The 19,657-nt window shown below is 41.2% G+C and overlaps 1 protein-coding gene across 2 annotated transcripts in view; it reads right to left on the reverse strand.

Annotated features, from left to right (window-relative positions):
* Nucleotides 1-18,637, reverse strand: part of GLRA3 (glycine receptor alpha 3) — a 141,227-nt gene extending 122,590 nt beyond the window's left edge. For both annotated transcript variants that reach the window (XM_020803522.3, XM_073001442.2), the window contains exon 1: nucleotides 1,251-18,637. In XM_020803522.3, the coding sequence (XP_020659181.1) occupies nucleotides 1,251-1,339 (89 nt within the window). In that variant the 5' untranslated portion in view covers nucleotides 1,340-18,637. The remainder of the gene's footprint in view (nucleotides 1-1,250) is intronic.
* Nucleotides 18,638-19,657: the final 1,020 nt, after the last annotated feature.

Raw genomic sequence — 19,657 nt, forward strand, 5'->3', positions numbered from 1 at the left:
CATTTTCCTTCCTGCATCTCTTTAGAACATAAAGATGTTGATAATACAGTATCTCTTGTGTATCTAAGCTATTAGTGTCTCTTGTATGTGCATATAAGAACAGCCTAATATAAAAACAGCCTAATATTTCAGTTCTTGTGGAATGCTGTTTTCATCCAGAGCTCAGTATAATTTCTTTTAAATTGCAATGGTTCCTTGTAATCCTCATCTAGTCATGGCTCTTTACAGGGCTAACACTTAGGCTGTACTCATGTTTCATAGCCCTATAGGTGATTCAAGGCACAATAGTTGGATTTAAGTCTGTATTTGACCCATTTATTGTTATGAAACTAAACTGCTTAGATTCAAACACTTTAGCTTAACTGGACTGTGGAGTAAACCATGGGAAATTTAGATATGTTAGTTAGGCAAATAATGTATACAATGTGTATTATTAGTGTTTATTGTCATTTAAGGGAGAGTGTTTATGAAAAGGGAGAGTGTTTATGAAAAGGAAAGAACTTCTGCAAGAGAAACTCACGCTGCATGCCCTTATGTATCATCCAAAAACTGGTTTCTTCTTCTTTTTTAATGGCAACAGTTGCTGTTTTAATTCTTCTATGTAAAAGGTTTCCAAACAGGAGTACGGGAAGACCCACTGCATTCCCTTCAAACAGATGGCAACCCCACCCCCACCCCAAAATACACCATGTGTTGTTGTTTTTTTTTTTTTGAAACAAACAGAATTAAATTATTTGTTTAATTTCTCTGTGCATCTGGTAATCATTGGAAACAGGACTGGGTTAATTGTCATGTATTTATTACAGTAATAAAAAATAACAAATGCAAAGTTATTTCTAGTTGAGAAGGCACCTTATGTAGCTCAAACGTTGTTCCAGTACCCATTGCTTAAATATGTGTGTGTTGGAGGGGGGATTCCTACCACAAGCCTGAAAGAGAACTCCAGATGAAACAACTTGAGAGTGGAGAGGGAAAGAAGCATTTAAACATTGGTTATACACACACACGGGCAGGGCACAGACACACATAAAAGAACCAAAACAGTCACGGGAAGCGGGAGATTCTTACACAACAGCATTGCAATGTCCACTTAGATCTGCCTTTGCTAGGCAATCTTCGGGGAATGGGGGACGGCATTGAGACTGGAATAGGTATCCTTGCTCCTGCTGCGCCCCTGAGTCCCACTCCGTGTGAAGAGTGAGGAAACCCTACCCTCTAGTCCACCCTGGGGCAATGGAGCGGAGACTCACCTGAGCAGCACCGCCGCTTCCCACAGATAAAATCCCGAGACGGCTGCCCGCAGGTATCTAATCCGGGCCATGGTCCGGTGGCGAGGCATCGGTTACCACCTCTTCCCCAGCTGCCCTGTCCGAGTCATGTATTAATCCAGGAGGGCAAAGGGAGAGTTCTGTCCGAGTGCTGAGCGGGAGAAGCGGCCCGAGTTTTCAGCACCCTGGAGAGCTCACCGCCCGCCTCCGGCACCTGTACATCCAAGAGACGGTCGGGGACGCCGCGGCCCGGGCGAGTCGCCTTCTATTCGGCCGCGCCGGGGACTTGGGGCATTTTAGGGTTGTTGTTGGCCACCAGATGTCCACGGCGTGCGCTGCTGTGCATTTAAAGATCGAGGCGAATCCCGGAGGGGAAGACCAGACCGCCGTAGAGAGGCATCGCGGGGGAGGAGGGCGCCGTGGCAAGAAAGAAGACCTACTTTCGGGTTTCTTGGAATCCCTTCCTTCATCCTCCGGCCAGCAGCCAGTTCGCCACATTCCTGAACATCGGGAATGGCAAGGATCGGGAGGGGGAGGGTAGGAGAAGAGATGAGGGGAGGGGAGCAAGGGGGCGGAGACGGAATCAAAACCCTGGACTTCCCTCAGCCATTCAGGGGAGCTCCCAAGCCGAGAGAAGGCTTTGGCAGCGTTGCCTCGCCAAGCGCCAGCAAAGACCTGCGGGGGAGCGGGAGTGGCGTGGGGGGGGGGCGGAAAGAGGGAGAGGCAGAGTTTGTGTGGAAAGACTGGGATTTGCGGGAGAGGAGGAGATCCTCTCGGAAGGGGGAGCGTCGCCGCCGGAGGGAGGAAAGGATTCCTCCTCTCGTCCAAGAGCCAGAGGGAAGGAGCCCATCGGGGAGGGGGCGTGGGAGAGGAAGAATCAGCTTGGAGGAGCTGGGAAGTCAAAGAAGCCCGTAGGGGACCCTCCTACTCAGGGAGCCCCTGAGTAGGAGAAGACACTCGCTCCCCTCAGAATATTACCTGCCCGACGGGGACAGTTATAGAGAGGAATCGCGTTAAGCAATAAATGTGTGTGCGCGCGCGCATGTGAATGCGTACATGCAACAAGCGGGAAAAATGTGGGGAGGCTGCTATTTCTCGGGGGAGGAGAGGTCGACAGAGAGTGGTGCTAGTGTCCAGTAAGAAGGCTCCTATAGGATAGAGATGTCGCAGATATTCGTGACATGCATTTGGGGGGGGGGAGAGAATGAAGTTGACAGAGTTCTCCCGTGCTTGCTTAATGCGAAGTAACTCCCTCTGTATTTGATGAGGCGTACAGTAAGGGTGCTTCTGATTGTAGCAGGCACGCTTGCTGGTAGGGCAGCTTCCAGTCATATTTATCTTCACTGACATGGCACATAAATAACCTCCTCTGAACACTGTCAGGAAGTGTGCTGCTGTGTATATGTGTGGTGGTGACGGGAGAGACTTATCAGCTGTGTGATAAAACAAGAAGACAAACACAAATTATGTGCTTCCTTTTCTTCTTCCTCACCTTTCTATAATACACGCTGTTTTGGAGGATGAATCTGAACTAGCCCCTGCTTGAATAAGGCTTAGATATTGTGCTCCATTAAAATTCACCTCGTCTGCTATTTTAGTTATGTAAACATCCCTTTTAAAGACACCATGTACTGCCACAGAGCAATGTTTGTATTCTAAGCAAGCTAAATAATTTCTGGAATTGGCTCTGACAAGCATGTGTTCCCTTAAAGGTGAGGAAACAGGCATGTCCCCTTGTATTTTAGTACTTAATTTGCTCAGTTTTCCCAAGAGATGAGGCAGTTGTGTTTTTTTTTCTTTTTCACTGTATTAATTAAAATGCCTGTCAAGAGATTTTTAGTGTAAATAGGCTGTAGTAACTGTCTTAAGCATGCATTATTCAGCAGTACCAAAATAGTATGAGGAAAAGCATGCTATGAGGAGTAATTTGTTTCATTATTGATTTCACCAGATGCGTCTTGCACCAATTTGCTTTGTCTTTTGATTCAAATCTGATGAAAGTGATCATACTGGAAATGCAAAGAGAATATCTCCAATAATGAACATATCTTTGAAAAGAAAATAAATATGTGTAATGTACCTTTAGGTTTCACCCATCCTGTCAGTTCTGACTGCGTGGACACAAGTTTTCCCCCAAAGTATTTCTTTATGGCCAGCCCTAGGCAGATGAGTAGTTTGAACTCCAAGGGAGAAAAGATTGTTAATCAATTTGGTTTAAAAGCATTATTTGTTGCTAAATTGCTAAACAAAATCTAGATTGCTAGTTTTCCTGAAGTTTCTGAAGATGGGCAAGGAAATATTACTCGGTACCTTTTTACATATCTCACACACTATCCAACTCTCTCTAGATGTTGAGTCGGATTGGCAAAGCAGCTACCATGTTCTCTAGACTCACAAAGAGAGTATGGCTTAATAAGAAGCTAGTGGCATATACCAAGATCCAGGTCTATAGAGCCTGTGTTCTGAGTACACCCCTGTACTGCAGTGAGTACTGGGCCCTTTGTGCATGGCAGGAGAGGAAGCTGAACATGTTCCATATGCGTTGTCTCCAATGCATTTTTGGTATCACCTGGCAGGACAACGTTCCAAACAGAGTAGTCCTAGAACGAGCTGGAATTTTTAGCATGTATACATTATTGAAACAGCAATTTCTACTTTGGCTCAGGCATGTCATGAGAATGGCTGATGGTCGTATTCCAAAAGATGTCCTGTATGGAGAATTAGTGCAGGGAAAGCACCCCAGAGGGAGATCACAGCTGCAATACAAGGATATCTGCAAGTGGGATCTGCAGCCCTTAGGAATTTACCTCAACAGATTGGAAACCTTGACATCTGAGCATTCAGCCTGGAGGCAGGCGGTGCAGCATGGCCTCTCCCAATTTGAAAAGGCACTTGTTCAGTAGGCCCAGGCAAAGAGGCAGTCCTGAAACCAGCAAAATCAGGGAGCTCGACAGGGGACAGATTGTATTTGTCCTCAGTGTGGAAGGGATTGTCACTCTCTAATTGGCCTTCTCAGCCACAGTAGACACTGTTCCAAGACCTCTATTCAGAGCATGTTACTCTCAAGACTGAAGGATGCCTACAACACTATACAACTGCTCATACAACAGACTGATGTGTAAGTGAAATAAACACACATAATTTTGCCCCATAACTGGAACGTCTTGGGCTCCAGGGAAATAAAATAACTAGTTTTGCCTCTCCATGGAAGCTCTGAGCTTGAAACTCTCACAGACCTTCTCCCCCCCCCCCCATTCTGGATACCTCACACAATTTAAAATAGGAGCAAATAACTTCAGAGATTCTTGTGGGCAATTTTGTAGCTTATAAACCATCAGGGCCCAGACTAGGTCTGAAAATGAGCAAAACATATAAGAAATTGAAATTAAATGCTCTAGAAAATCCATTTCTGGTTGAATTTCTATAGGTTGAAGATCTGGGGGGCGGGCCTGCAAGCTTGCTTTGTAGCATAGCACCACAGATGGAAGTTTCCAGGAATGAAAATTAGTTCTGGGAGGTTTCTTTCTATCTGTCTTTCTTTTAGCAGGGAGAATTCCAGGGTCTACATACTTTGGGGAACAGCATCTAGCCCCAAGGCTGTACTTTGCCTTCCTCTGTTTTAAAGCTGCTTAAAATATAAGTGTTCCAAGCCCCACTTGAATATGCAACTCATGGCACAAAATCATTTGCAAGTGAGAATTCTGGACAAATATGCATGGAAATGCAGCATGTTTTTAAGAACAGCCCAAAAAAGGCAGTTCCCACTTGATATTAGAATGATTTTTCTTTTCTTTCATAAGATAGCAGTACAATCATCGTCAGTGTTGCTCCATGTTACAATTTGCCGCTTTCGAATATAAACCTTAGCAACTTGTAGGTGTTTATTTCAAGTATATCATGAAGATGAACAATACTCTCTTCCAATTCAGGACTGAATTATGTATTACAGAAAGCACATCTGAGTGGTGTAGGTGTCAGAGGCTGGGAGTTTGATTCCCCAGTGTGCCTCCTTGAAAGGGGTTGGACTCGATGATCCATTCAGTCCCTTCCAGCTCTGCACATGATGATGATGATGGCTATTATTATTATGCAAGGAATTCTTTAAGTACTGAAAACTTCTTTGCTTTAGCAAGAGCTCTTCAAATCTCCCATGATTTGCAAATTAGCCTGCACTGTTCTGTGACTGATCACCAGGATATAAGCAGAGGCTTCATTTGCAAGTATGATTGCTCAGTCACAAAAGTATGTCTGACTCATGTTTCTGAAGAACTAATGCATTTTAGCTTCAAATAATGTGATCCAGAACAAATAGTTTGGCTCTCTGTCTAAAATCAAAACTCCTTCCCTCCTCCTTCCTGCTGCAAACTTCCTCCTGTCCAGTCAGCTGCTTGTGTCCTTGTCACGAACTATGATAAAAGAGAGCTTTCAGACATTCACCAAGGGACTAGCATCCATCACATTCTCAATGAGAAGAGTTAGCTTCCTAAGGTAGTCCAGGGAATTAGCTGGGAAGTAATGAACTGAAATTAAATTCTCACCCATCTCTAAACCCTGCCTATTACATGTCAGTCACCAGTGCAGCTGTAGGTGTGAGCCACTGACAAATAGTTGACGTTGACATATGGACCACTAATTGTGAGACTTGCTGCAGTACTTAAAAAGCACTGGGCTAGCTGTGTAGGACTGTAGTGCTACCAAAATGTGATTAAACACTAGTATTGTTGGGATGTTGTTAAAGCACTGTAGGTCTGTACACTGAAACAGGAACCTTCTACAGTGCAAATGTTATGCCCTGGGTTATGGTTCCTTCTCCTGATGTGGACTTTAGGGAATTGTGTGTACAATGGTTCACCCATTCAACTAGAGAAAGAAAAAGGAGAAATGAATTGGATCCAGATTTAGTCATATTTAGATAGAATGAAAATGGCAAGACTCAAGTTAGTAATACGGTTGCCATCTTTTTTAAAGAGGTAAGATTTATTCAAACTGAAATTGAAACAGTACATGTCATTTAACTGAGTTCTATCATGTGCTTCATATTTGAAATAGCATTTGTGCACATCAAATTCTACACATATTTATATAAAACTTGGAGGACTTAGTGGTCAGTCAGACTCCATCAGGAAGTTGGAAGGGAAGGAGTGAAGGAAAAGGAACATCCTCCCCCTTTTACCAATCAATATTTGCCAGCTCTGCAATTTTCTCCCCACGATCACTTGTACATGGAAACCCAATGGACACCCGAATACACATCTCAGTGAGGTAGGAAATATATCTTTGTATGGAGGTGACAGTGGAAATACAATGCTTAGTGAGAATCCAAATCAATTGCAGAGTGAGTTGGAAGCACTAGTATATTACTGGCAGACAACTACAGGTGTCAGTTTAATCTCTCAAGTTTTTTTCTCCACCACAATTGTTTACATTCAGTGTTCTCACCAACCTCACCAAAGATGTTGTCAGGCTGCAGGTTGTCTTCTGTCATCCCCTTCTCCTCTTGCCTTCACACTTTCTCAACATCAGGATCTTTTCCACGGAGATTTCTCTTCTCATCAGATGGCCAAAGTATTGGAGCCTCAGCTTCACGATCTATCCTTCCAGTGACCACTCAGGATTGATTTCCTTTAAAATGGATAGGTTTGTTCTCCTTGCAGTCCAGGGGACTCTCAAGAGTCTCCTCCAGCACAACAATTTAAAAGCACCAATTATTTGGCAATCAGCCTTCTTTAGGGTCCAGCTCTTACTTCCATACATCACTACTGGAAAGACTATACCTTTGACTATGTGAGCCTTTGTCAGCAAGATGATGTATCTGCTTTTTAAGATGCTGTCTAGGTTTGTCATCGCTTTCCTCCCAAGAAGCAGACATCTTTTAATTTTGTGGCTGCTGTCACCATCTGTAGTTATACAATTGTATTAAAGATGGAAATCATACAAAAAAAATTATAACAATTTCCCATAATATTTATCATTACTAATCTTCCATTTTCTTGGACTGTCTCTTTCTTTTAATCTTTAAGTTTACTAGTTTTATAAGTTTAATATTATTCTGCCATCTCATATCTATTATTCTAAATTGTTCTATTGCTAAATCACTGTTACAACCATTAAATTGTGTTTATTTTGTTATATATTCTTTCACCACAAAATACCTTCCAAGATTTAACGATGTTTATCTCCACTGCTCTATCTCCATATTCTAACCAGTATTTTGTTCCCCTGCTATCATGTCATCTTTTGTTTTCCATCTTATGGACCATGCATGTGTCTCATCATTTCAATTCTTCTCCTTTTCATATCAAAATTCATAGTAATTTGATGCATTTCTGCTGTTGACATCTCCATAAGTGGAATTAACAAATTGGCTATCTGTTGCATTGTGTCTTCACCTTTTTCTTCTAGAACCTTCTGGGTTTTAAGAATAAAATTGTCTGTCTCTGTGGTTTTAAAAAAGTTGATTCCCTCTCACAGTTTCACTCCTTTCTCTGTCTTCACTATCTTGACTGTAAATTCACATCTTTAATTTGTTCAAACAGCTGATCCACCTCTCTTTTCATCTAGTGCAGTCCATTAAGTATAATGTTCTGAATATTCTTGAGGATGTCTCGTTGTTCCATAATTGGAAGTTTTATCTGGACTTCTTTTCAGCAGCTAATGACCACAGTAGTTATTCGCAATAATAGCTTGGGGCAAAAAGTTGACCACAGGAAGGGCTTTTCCTGAGAATGTTTCTGGCTGCTTCACATATTTAAATCCACCAGTAATTTATGTCCTGCAGGAGTGAGTTTTACTGCTGCAATAGAAGCAGAGTTGTTTTTTCTCCCCCCCTTCCTCCTCCTTTCTTTCTGTTTCTCAGCCAATCCTCAGATGAAGGGGGGGGAGGAGTGTTTGCTGGTCTGGCCAGATACAGATCTAGTCACTTTCTGTGACAGATTACACCCAGTCTCTTCATTTTATTAGGTCCTTAGCAGTTCCATATGTAAAACAAGCCACTTACTTCAAGTTTGGTCAAGTTTATTTTTTCCAAAATCCTTCTGTACTTTTCCGCTTTCTGTCTTGGGGCATTCACAGCTCTGTACCAAGATGGTGCCTTCTCAGTTTCTGCTTTTCAGATTGCAACTTCAAAGAGAGGCCAATCCAGTCAGATTCATAGTCAGATTCTATTGCTTCAGACTTTCACTTTTTCTAGTAGAAGTCCTTTCCCCCACAAATTTGAAGAGGTCGAAACTGAGTGGCCTCGGTTAGTTTCAGAAGCCTCCTGAAACCTGGCCAATCTTGCTGTGATGAAGCCCCACCTCCTGAAAAAGAAGTTTCAATGCATGAGTTTCAGAAATATTGGGCTTACCTGACTTATGAGGTAGCTGAGAAGGTTTGTACATGTTCTATTTTTCACTGTACCGTCACCTCTGTGGTAGGCAGCAGCCTTCCAAGCTTCCCACATTTCAGTTAAAGTCCAGTGATAGATGCCACATGGTAACTCCTCCCATAGGGCTTTTTCAGATTAGGAATGGTAGGCAGTAGGGAAACTTTAGAGCAATGAAGAGAGATGTAATTTTTAAAAAAAAAGGAATGAAGGGAGGAAGTGTTTTTGACCCCCATACAATGTTATTATAAGATAAGCTCTAACAAAAAGCAAGCAAAAAAAATCACCAAAAGAAATACTAAGCAGAAAAACGAAGCCCGACAGTGCTTTTAGCAAAGTGGAGATCAAATTGTGGGACACACAACCTTCACATTTCTTCCTTGCACCTTCTTTTGTGCTTATAGGGACGAAGCTGGCAGTGGCAAAATGTAACTGTGGTGACCCCTCTTCTAGGTTTCACATTCATGGGAAAGTACTGAAGAATGACAACAAATGCCGAGCCAAAACATCTCAGAACACATCTCCCTCAAAATATTCCCAGAAATAGCAGACTATGTTGCAGAGTTTGGAATTTCTTGTAAAATTACTTTTTGCTACACAGAAGTCCAGAGGCCCACAGAGGAGAATACTGTAGCTACAAGTTCCCCAGGTAGTCTATGTCTTTCTCATTAACTGGTAACTAAAGGTCTCAACAACTCACTCTGAGACATTTATAGGAAAAAGAATAAAAAACATTTCTTTACTTATAATTGCTTGTAATTACATTATTTATGCTTCTTTCCTTACTGCCAGCATACTTAGCAACCAACTGAACAGATCAACAGCAAACAAACAACAGCCATCAAAAGAGAGGAAAAAGAAATACTTAGCAGAGAGCTGGGGCTCTCTTTGAAATCAAAGGCTAGAATGAATGATTGGTTAGTGCTGGATGGACAAACTATCATCCCAGCCCAGAAAAGTCCCTCCCAGTCAAATAAACTACAGGCAGCATGCAAGGTTGCAAATAAACCTCCAACAGACTGTTGGACAGAATAATTTCTGCCATATTGTTGGGGGCTCCCCATCCTCACCATCTCAGTGTTTAAGAATACCACTAGAAAAAATGGCAGAAGAAGAAGAAAATTGTTATCTCTGTTGCCACTTGCAATATCAGAAATCTTTATGGGGGAAAAAAAATCAAAGCTGTACCAAAGCCATAGCTAATGGAGAGCCTTACACATTGTGAAGAATCTTTCCTTCCTCTGAAGAAAGTTATCACCCCAAAATTCCCCTATTCACAAATAGTGTGGAGAATTTTGAAAGGGCGTTGAGCACAGCCATCATTCAAGAGGCCAAGGAACATGCAAGAAGCATTTAAAATTCTATGCACAAGCACTGTGAGTCTGAGTGAGTCACTTTAAAAAATAGGACAAAAACATTGGATAAATGCCAGATTTATTTTGAGTGCACACATCAAAATTAATGGAACAAACACTGGTCTATTGGTTTCAGTAAGTCTACTTTAAGTCAGAATACAACAAAATGCTTTTTAAATATAAAGAGAAATGCTGGGGGAAATATCCAAACTTATGTAATTTCCCTGGGAGGCGAAGATTTGAATGATCATAATCTAATTACTAGTCCTGACTAGAGTAAATCTAATGGATTAGTTGATATATTTACCCATTGTAAATAGGCCCACTGAATTGATGCAATAATTGACTTGCTCAGTTCACATTGATTTAATCTAATCCAGTTGGGCTGGATGTAGGTTACAGTAGCTAGAGGGTTGGACAATTTTCATTGTCCAACTACTGTGAAGTCTACAGGTATGCTCACAGATGACCAAGAAATTGGAAAGAAGATCACAATGGCATCACAGTTCTTGTGAACCAAAAAGTCTTGAAGCCTCATGCCTTTTTCTGTTACAACAGCAACTTCAAGGTGCCTAACATGACAAAAAGAAATCACTCTCACTCACTCACTCACTCACTCACTCACTCACTCACTCACTCACTCACTCACTCACTCACTCACTCACTCACTCACTCACTCACTCACTCACTCACTCAAGCAAGCCATGTCAAACAGATTGTAAAACATCATAATAAAAAATTATTTATTTATTTATTGTACAGTATTTATATCCTACCTATCTGGTCAAAAGACCACTCTAGGCAGCTACCAACATAAATAACCATATATAAAATATAACAAAGTTTAAACATCAATAAAGAAGTTAATCAAGATGAAAGAAGGGGAAAAAGAAAATATAAAAAAGAAAAAAGAAATCGTTAGCTGGAGGGAAGGCCTGCACAAACATCCAAGTATTCAGTTGGTTTTTAAAGATGCCTAGCGAAGGGGCCACACGAATCTCTAGAGGAAGGTTATTCCAGAGGTGAGGAGCTACCGCCAAGAAGGTCCAGTTTCTTGTTTTTCCTTCCAGGCCTCCCTCGGCCTCAAGCTCCTCAGCCTCACCTCCTGACTCGATCGAGTGAGACAGGTAGATTTTGGTGGGAGTAGGCGTTTCGCCAAGTATCGAGGCCCTAAACCGTTTAGGGCTTTATACGTAAGCATTAAAACTTTGAAGTCAATGCGGAACCATATGGGCAACCAATGCAAAGCAGCCACGGTGGGGGAGATATGCTGACATTTCCTCACTCCACTAAAGAGTCTGGCTGCTGCATTCTGCACCACTTGGAGTTTCCGCATCAACCTCAAAGGTAGCCCCATGTAGAGTGCATTACAGTGGTCTAATCTCAAGGTTACAAGCGCATGTACCAAGGTGGTGAGCGCTCCAACATCAAGATAGGGACGCAGCTGGGCTATCCGCTGGAGATGAAAAAAAGGCGGTACGGACCACTGACATCACCTGAGTTTCCAAATACTGTATATCATTATCTTCATGGACTGTTGCCTTGTTGTGGCAAAGGGGCTTGAGTAATTCAGAGAATCTGTGGGCTATGCCGTGCAGGGACACCAAAGATGGACAGGTCATAGCGGAGAGTTATTTTGTTTTGTTTTGTTATTATATAATTTATTTTTAACATAGGGTAACAGGAAAGAAAAAAGGGATTGAGGTTAAGGGAAAGAGGAGAAACAATGACATACTAACATCCATACTATACATATCGCCATATCAAAATTCCAAATTGCTCTTTTTATTATTTTCTGCCTTCCAGATTTAAGTTCTCCTTTTAATGCATGTTCTTCAAACGATGTTAGTGGAGGAGTTCTGACTAAACGCGATCCACCTGGACCAGGAACTGGGAAGCCATTCTAGTATCTTTGCCAAGAAAAACCCATGAACTGAAACAAAAGGCTAAAAGATATGACACTGGAAGATGAGCCCCTCAGGTTGGAAGACGTCCCACATGCTACTGAGGAAGAGCAGAGGACAAGTACAAGTAGCTCCAGAGCTAATGAAGTGGTTGGGCCAAAGCCAAAAGGATGCTCAGCTGCGGACGTGCCTGGAAGTGAAAGGAAAGTCCGATGCTGCAAAGAAAAATATTGCATAGGAACCTGGAATGTAAGATCTGTGAACCTTGGTAAGCTGGATGTGGTCAAACAGGAGATGGCAAGAATAAACATTGACATCCTGGGCGTTAGTGAACTAAAATGGACAGCAATGGCCGAATTCAATTGTACTGGGATATAATCTCAAAAATGGTAGAATGATTTCAATATGTATCCAAGGCAGACCTTTTTTAAAAAAAATAAAAATAAAAATAAATTCAGAACAAAACAAATACAAAAGTGCAAAAAAGCACACCTTACTACACAATCTAAACTACCATGTACCCCACACCCATGGGGCCCCTTAGAACAATACTTTTAATATGATTTTCCTTTCCAAAATTGTATCGATTGTTGTTTAGAAGCTTTCCCCTTTCCTTTCACTATTTCAAATTCAACAAATCTAACCCAAATAGCATAAAAATATTTGAACTTATTTACCCTCTTTTCATCTTAAGTTCAGTAGTTAATTTATCATTTAAGCTCTACTGGGATAAAATCTCAAAAATGATAGAATGATTTCAATACAAATCCAAGGCAGACCTTTCAAAATCACAGTTATCCAGGTTTATGCACCAACCACCCATGCTGAAGAGGCTGAAATTGACCAATTCTATGAAGACTTACAACACCTTCTAGAACTGACACCAAAGAAAGATGTTCTTCTCATTATAGGGGATTGGAATGCTAAAGTAGGGAGTCAAGAGATAAAAGGAACAACAGGTAAGTTTGACCTTGGAGTTCAAAACGGAGCATAGCAAAGCTAATAGAGTTTTATCAGAACAAGCTGGTTATCACAAACACTCTTTTCCAACAACACAAGAGGTGACTCTAAACATGGAAAACACCAGATGGGCATTACGAAATCAGATTGATTATGTTTTCTGCAGCCAAAGATGGAGAAGCTCTATACAGTCAGCAAAAACAAGACCTGGAGCAGATTGTGGCTGTGACCATCAGCTTCTTATAGCAAAATTCAAGCTTAAACTCAAGAAAATAGGAAAAACCACTGGGTTAGTCAGGTATAATCTAAACCAAATCCCCTATGAATACACAGTGGAAGTGAAGAACAGATTTAAGGAACTCAATTTGGTGGACAGAGTGACTGAAAAACTATGGCTGGAGGCTCGTAACATTGTACAAGAGGCAGGAACAAAAACTATCCCAAAGAAAACGAAATACAAGAAAGCAAAGTGGCTGTCCAACGAGGCCTTACAAACAGCAGAGAAGAGTAGGGAAACAAAATGCAAGGGAGATAGGGAAAGTTACAGAAAATGGAATGCAAGCTTCCAAAGAATAGCAAGGAAAGACAAGAGGGCTTTCTTAAATGAACAGTGCAAGGAAATAGAGGAAAATAATAGAAAGGGAAAAAACAGAGATCTGATCAAGAAAATTGGAGATATTAAAGGAACATTTTGTGCAAAGATGGACATGATAAAGGACAAAAATTGTAAGGACCTCAAAGAAGCAGAAGACATCAAGAAGAGGTGACAAGAATACACAGAGGAATTATACCAGAAAGATGAACCTCGGCTTCAGGACCTGTCCTTCCAGTGAGCACTCTGGGTTGATTTCCTTCAGAATGGATAGGTTTGTTCTCCTTGCAGTCCAAGGGACTCTCAAGAGTCTCCTCCAGCACCACAATTCAAAAGCATCTTCGGTGGCCAGCCTCTTTTATGGTCCTGCTCTCACTTCCATACATCACTTCTGGGGAAACCATAGCTTTGATTATCTGGACCTTTTTCTCTGCTTTTCAAGATGCTGGCTTGTCATCACTTTCCTCCCAAGAAGCAGGTGTCTTAATTTTGTGGCTGCTATCCCCATCTGCAGTGATCATTGAGCCCAAGAAAGTAAAATCTGTCAATGCCTCCATATCTTCCCCTTCTATTTGCCAGGAGGTGATGGGACCAGTGGTCATTGTAACAGCCACCTTATACCTCACAAAGAGGCTGTTACGCCACACTCAATCACTCTTCATTTCCACTGCCACCAACCATTCCCTCAAATAAAGCTTCAGGCCAAAGTATGATTTCAAAATAAAAACTTAGGTTTATTGAATACAAACAAAAGGAATGGTAAATCACTTGAATATAAATAATACTTTAATCACTATAATAATATAACAATCACACACACTCTCTCACAGACCCTCACTATGTAGCACAGTTCTTATCTCACAGTATCTCCAATCCCTATCTCCCTATCTCAACCCTATCTCAAAGCCCTATCTGGCCCTATCTTGAATTCACACAGCTACCTCGACCTAGGTTTAGCTGTACAAACTGAGATCCCTCAGCTTTGCTGCCCTTGGCCTTCGCTATGTCCCCTCAGAGTTTCCCTAAACTCAGGACAAGCGAGCCAAACCACCACAGCCTTTGCTTTGGGCCACTCTCCCCACACAAAATGGACTCTGCAGAGCTCCCCTGTCTCAGTTTTTCACTCTGAAGCTTCAGCGCCCCTCTACTAGGCTTTGCTCCCCTTGAGCCAAGCCCTAGAAGGTGACCCACGCTCTCCACTTCAGATGACCCTAACTGAAGACCCTTGCTCTGGGCACGATTTTGCCAAGGCTTTACTGGAATACTCGCATCCCACTGCTGGACACCAATTTTATTGTAACGGCCCCTTTGTGACGTATAAGGTGGCTGTTACAGTCATGATCTTAGGGTTTTTTTATTTTTATGTTGAGCTTTAGACCATTTTGGAGCTCTCCTCTTTCACCTTCATTAAGAGGTTCTTTAATTCCTCCTCACTTTCTGCCATCAGAGTGGTATTGTCTGCATGTCTGAGGTTGTTGATATTTTTTTCCGGCAATCTTAATTCCAGTTTGGGATTCTTCCAGTCCAGCCTTTCTCATGATGCATTCTGCATATAAATTAAATAAGCAAGGGGACAATATACAGCCTTGTCGTACTTCTTTTCCAATTTTGAACCAATCAGTTGTTTCATATCCAGTTCTAACTGTTGCTTCCTGACCCATATATAAATTTCTCAGGAGATAGATAAGGTGGTCAGGCACTCCCATTTCTTTAAGGATTTGCCATAGTTTGCTGTGGTCCACACAGTCAAAGGCTTTTGCGTAGTAAACGAAGTAGAAGTAGATGTAGGAATCTTTTCATAAATGTGATACCACAGTAACAAAACTGAAGCTGAATATCACGTATGTTCTCAATAAATAGATAAATAAATAAATAAATAAACAAACAAACAAACAAACAAACAAACAGAAAGAAAGAAAGAAAGAAAGAAAGAAAGAAAGAAAGAAAGAAAGAAAGAAAGAAAGCCATGTGGTCCTTACATTATACAAAAGCAAGAGCAGGTGATACGTTATCTTTAAAAAATGCTAGCTTTTGACATATACCAGTCTTCATCAGTTTATGTATCAATATATTGAGGATAGTGCAGGAATAAAACCATGAAAACCCCAAAAGTCAATGCAGATGTCTGTGCCGGGTCTGCTTCTTAGTTACAAAAAGCAGGCTACAAATACAGTTCTAGAAAGGCGATAGCACAAAGCATGTGCCTATTATTAGCATGATATAGCATTTCACATAAACACTATTTGAAGACTTGCTACTGCATATGAAAAAGCCATTAAGTAAAGGTGTGCAAGCATGTCAGAAGGCTACACTTGAGAGCTCCCCTTGTGAAAGCATCTAATTAAATACCTAAGAATAGAAAGGTTCCATGTTAGTCATGGTACTCTTAAGCTGTGCGTTTGTATTTAAACACAGCCCAGGAGGTTATAAATAGGATGATTTAAATTCCCCCAAAAAACCCAGCTTCCCACCAAAAAGATGACTTATGAAGTTAATCCCTGATGTTTATTGCTGGATATATTGCACCAACATGTGATGCCTTTTAGAGGTTTTGGTTGGGAGGAAGCTGCAATGAATGACAATCAGCTTAGTAACAGACTGTAGTTCCTTCTCTACCTCGCATTCTTTTTCCCCACTCCTTTTTACAGCCAGTGTTCCATTCAGTTAGAGTTTGCCAGTTAGCAGTTACTGTTCTGTCAGTGTGTTAATTGTGGAGTTGGAGGTGAACAGTTAGAGTGAAGTGGTCTGTCAGTGAGTTATGTAACCAGTCAGTTAGTTGCTAATGAAGCAAATCAACCAGTTAGGTTCACTAATGGAACAAGTTAACATTTCCACAAAATATGTTTATTTTTATATAAGAAGAACTGTGAGTAAAAATGAAAACTTCTACTCTTATTCATGCCAGATTCTCTGAGCAAATGTATTGAAATAAATAAGGGCCAGTTGATGTAAACTGACAAATAAGGAATAGTCTACTAAGGGAGATTGTAGTTCAATCTGTTCTGTGGGTTCCTGACAGAATCATTTTTATCTGTTGCATAATCAGAAGGAAAGTTTATTATTATTATGGGGCCGCACTCAGTTTATTTCACACCAAACCAAACCCCAACATTTATTTCTGAATTTGTAAATTAGTGGAATCCTAATTTGGACTCTTATGTTTTGCTAAGGATCATTACTAAAGAAACAAGCAAAGCTAGAATTTATCCAGCGGAGTAAATTGTAACAGCTGAGAGAGCAATCCCAGGATTGGCTAACCCTGGGATAAAGCTAGCAGACCTAGCACACACACTCTGTGGTGGTGTGGGTTGGTTGGTGGTGTGGATTGCTGTCATCATGTTGCTGTACTGGAGAAATCCTGGAAGAAGCCGTGTCTTCGTGCTATATATTGGGAGAAGAACTCTGACTACTGGACTGAACATGTGGTATATGACTGCTGAACTAATATACAAGGACTTTGACTCTGATTTATGCATTGAACTCTGTTGAAACTGCTGTGTATGACTTTGGGACTGAAAACAAGGACTAAGCTGTACATGTATGTATATATCCTGTAAATAATACAACTATTCTGCTATCAACACTGCTTTATTGCTTGGCGTCTTCATCTCTCAGGGAAGTTCTTTTGGTTAGCACCACCTGGTGCATCCTGGTAATACCGTAACTCTGTTACATGCTCATTAGGATGTTATCATGATATTATTCACCAGAATATCTCTTCAGAAAGTCCTCATTTTCTTTTATATTATTCTTGTTTGCAATTGAACCATTAGTCATAGCTCTTCATGCAGAGAGAAAATGACCTGTGAAAAGCAGAAGAATTGCTGAGTGGAATATTGTATCATCAAATAAAGACTACAAGGCTCTTCCTGGGTCATGAAGTTCAATTTTCGCCACACAGAAGACTCACTAAAACTATACTGTACCTGACTGGCAGTTATCCTGTTTTCTCAATGAATCCTTTAGACAGTGTTTTTTTTAAAAAATAGTATTCTCCAGGCAGCTGTCTCCATGCAGATGCTCTTTTATGACTGCATCTAGAGTCCATCATAGCTGCCTTGCGGCTCAGGGCAGGTGTCCTGGCTTTAGTTCATTTGGTCCTGGTTTGCCAGGGGCACAGATGCTAGTGAACTGAATTACTCCACAGGCAAAAATACCTAAGCTGTCTACCTAAAGCCTTGTTGTCCAGAAGGAAACAGAGAGGCCTCAAGGCTGAAGTTGAAGCAGACAGGAGATGGATGGAAAATAAGTCTGGAATAACTAATCAAGCTATGCCTTTTTTTAAAAAAAAGTCTATCATCCAGTGTCGTAAGACCTACTGTTGCTCTGTTATTTGCTTTAAACCTTCCAGCTTTTGAGTTGCTGCTAAAATAATGGCTGAATACATCTGTAGTGAACAGCCATGCCCTCACCTGTCCATCACAGAAGAACAGTGAAGAAGGAGCCAATGAGTGGACAGAAGGCAGGGCCAAGGGGGGGTAATGAGCTGGATATAAAAACTGGTGTGTGGAGCCTGAGGGAGATTCTGGTAGAGAGAGACTGTGTGAAACTTAAAAGTGAACTAAGAGTGAGTTAGAGATCTGTAAGAGCCTAGATTGAAATAGAAGGTTAAAAGAGTTCTAAAGTTATAGCAGTTTTGATTCAAATATAAGTGATTAGCAGCCTGTGATTTTTCTCTTGAATATTAATCATATATTAACTTCCCTAATCTAATAAATGACTTAAGTTTTAAAAGCACACATGTCTCCATGATTAAATTGCTGGTGGCAGCAAAGAAAGGAGAGCGAGAACCTCTTGAAGGCCTGGGGGGATAGGGGCTTCAGAGGAAATCGCCACATCATCTTTCTACATAGAACAGTGTAATAAGCAAATGTCTTGAGGGGGTTCCTGTGACAAACAACACAATGCTGTGTCTACTCATCTGTAAGTCCCACAGAGTGTTCAGAAGTGCAATCTTAATTCAAAACACACAGATATAGTAGCACTAGTGTTTAAACATTTATAAGTCAAATTAGTAGTGTTAAAATCAGAATCCCCAAATTCTTCGATCTTTAAATAAAAACATTTGGGAACTGTGTAATTTTACATATGAAAAGTGTATTGCTGTCAATGTTAAGGTGAAAAAAAGTTGCACAAACAAAGACTATGCTCATTGTTGTTGTTTAGTCTTTAAGTCATGTCCGGCTCTTTGTGACCCCATGGACCAGAGCACACCAGGCCCTCCTGTCTTCCACTGCCTCCCAGAGTTTAGTCAAATTCAAGTTGGTAGCTTCAATGACACTGTCCAACCAACACATCCTCTCCTATTGCCTTCACACTTTCCCAACATCAGAGTCTTTTCCAGGCAGTCTTCTCTTCTCATGAGATGGCCAAAGTATTGGAGCTTCAGGATCTGTCCTTCCAGTGAGCACTCAGGGTCGACTTCCTTCAGAATTGATAGGTTTGTTCTCTTTGCAGTCCAGGGGACTCTCAAGAGTTTCCTCCAGCACCACAATTCAAAAGCATCAATTCTTTGGCAGTCAGCCTTCTTTAGGGTCCAGTTCTCACTTCCATACATCGCTACTGGAAAAACCATAGCTTGGACTAATTGGACTTTTGTCGGCACAGTGATGCCTCTTTAGCATTCTCCTTTATTATGTCAATGGTTCATGTTCTGTTATGTTAATTGTTCATGCATATTCATGTTGCTGAGAGGTGGAGGTGAGAGAGATGTTATAAGAAGTGGAGCCTGGGAGAGAGTGAGTCAGTAAAAGACAGGAGGTCGGAGTCAGAGTATGAGTAGAGTGAGAGAGTGGAGAAGGGGATAGTGTGGAGAAATCTGAGGTGTGATTAGAGTTAGGAGTGTACTATCTAATAGAAGATTGTTGTTAATAATAAATTTACCTGAAGAAGATATTCATGAATCACTATCAATTTCTGTAATCAATAAACAAAAGTTATATTTAAACTACTTTGAAGTGTGGACCATCTTCCTGAAGTAATGGTGATTTAGTGATCACCTGGTGGCAGCAGTGTAAAAGAGGGGATTGTTTGCCTTCGTGTGCTCTGAATCATGACGGTCAAGCAAGGGGAATGAGGGTGAACACCACAGTCTCTGCTTTTTAAAATGCTGTCTAGGTTTGTCATCGCTTTCCTCCCAAGAAGCAGGCATCTTTTAATTTCATGGCTGCTGTCACCATCTGCAGTGATCATGGAGCCCAAGAAAGTAAAATCTG

The sequence above is a fragment of the Pogona vitticeps genome, chromosome 5 (assembly GCF_051106095.1).
Source record: "Pogona vitticeps strain Pit_001003342236 chromosome 5, PviZW2.1, whole genome shotgun sequence".
In the NCBI taxonomy this organism is placed as follows: domain Eukaryota; kingdom Metazoa; phylum Chordata; class Lepidosauria; order Squamata; family Agamidae; genus Pogona; species Pogona vitticeps.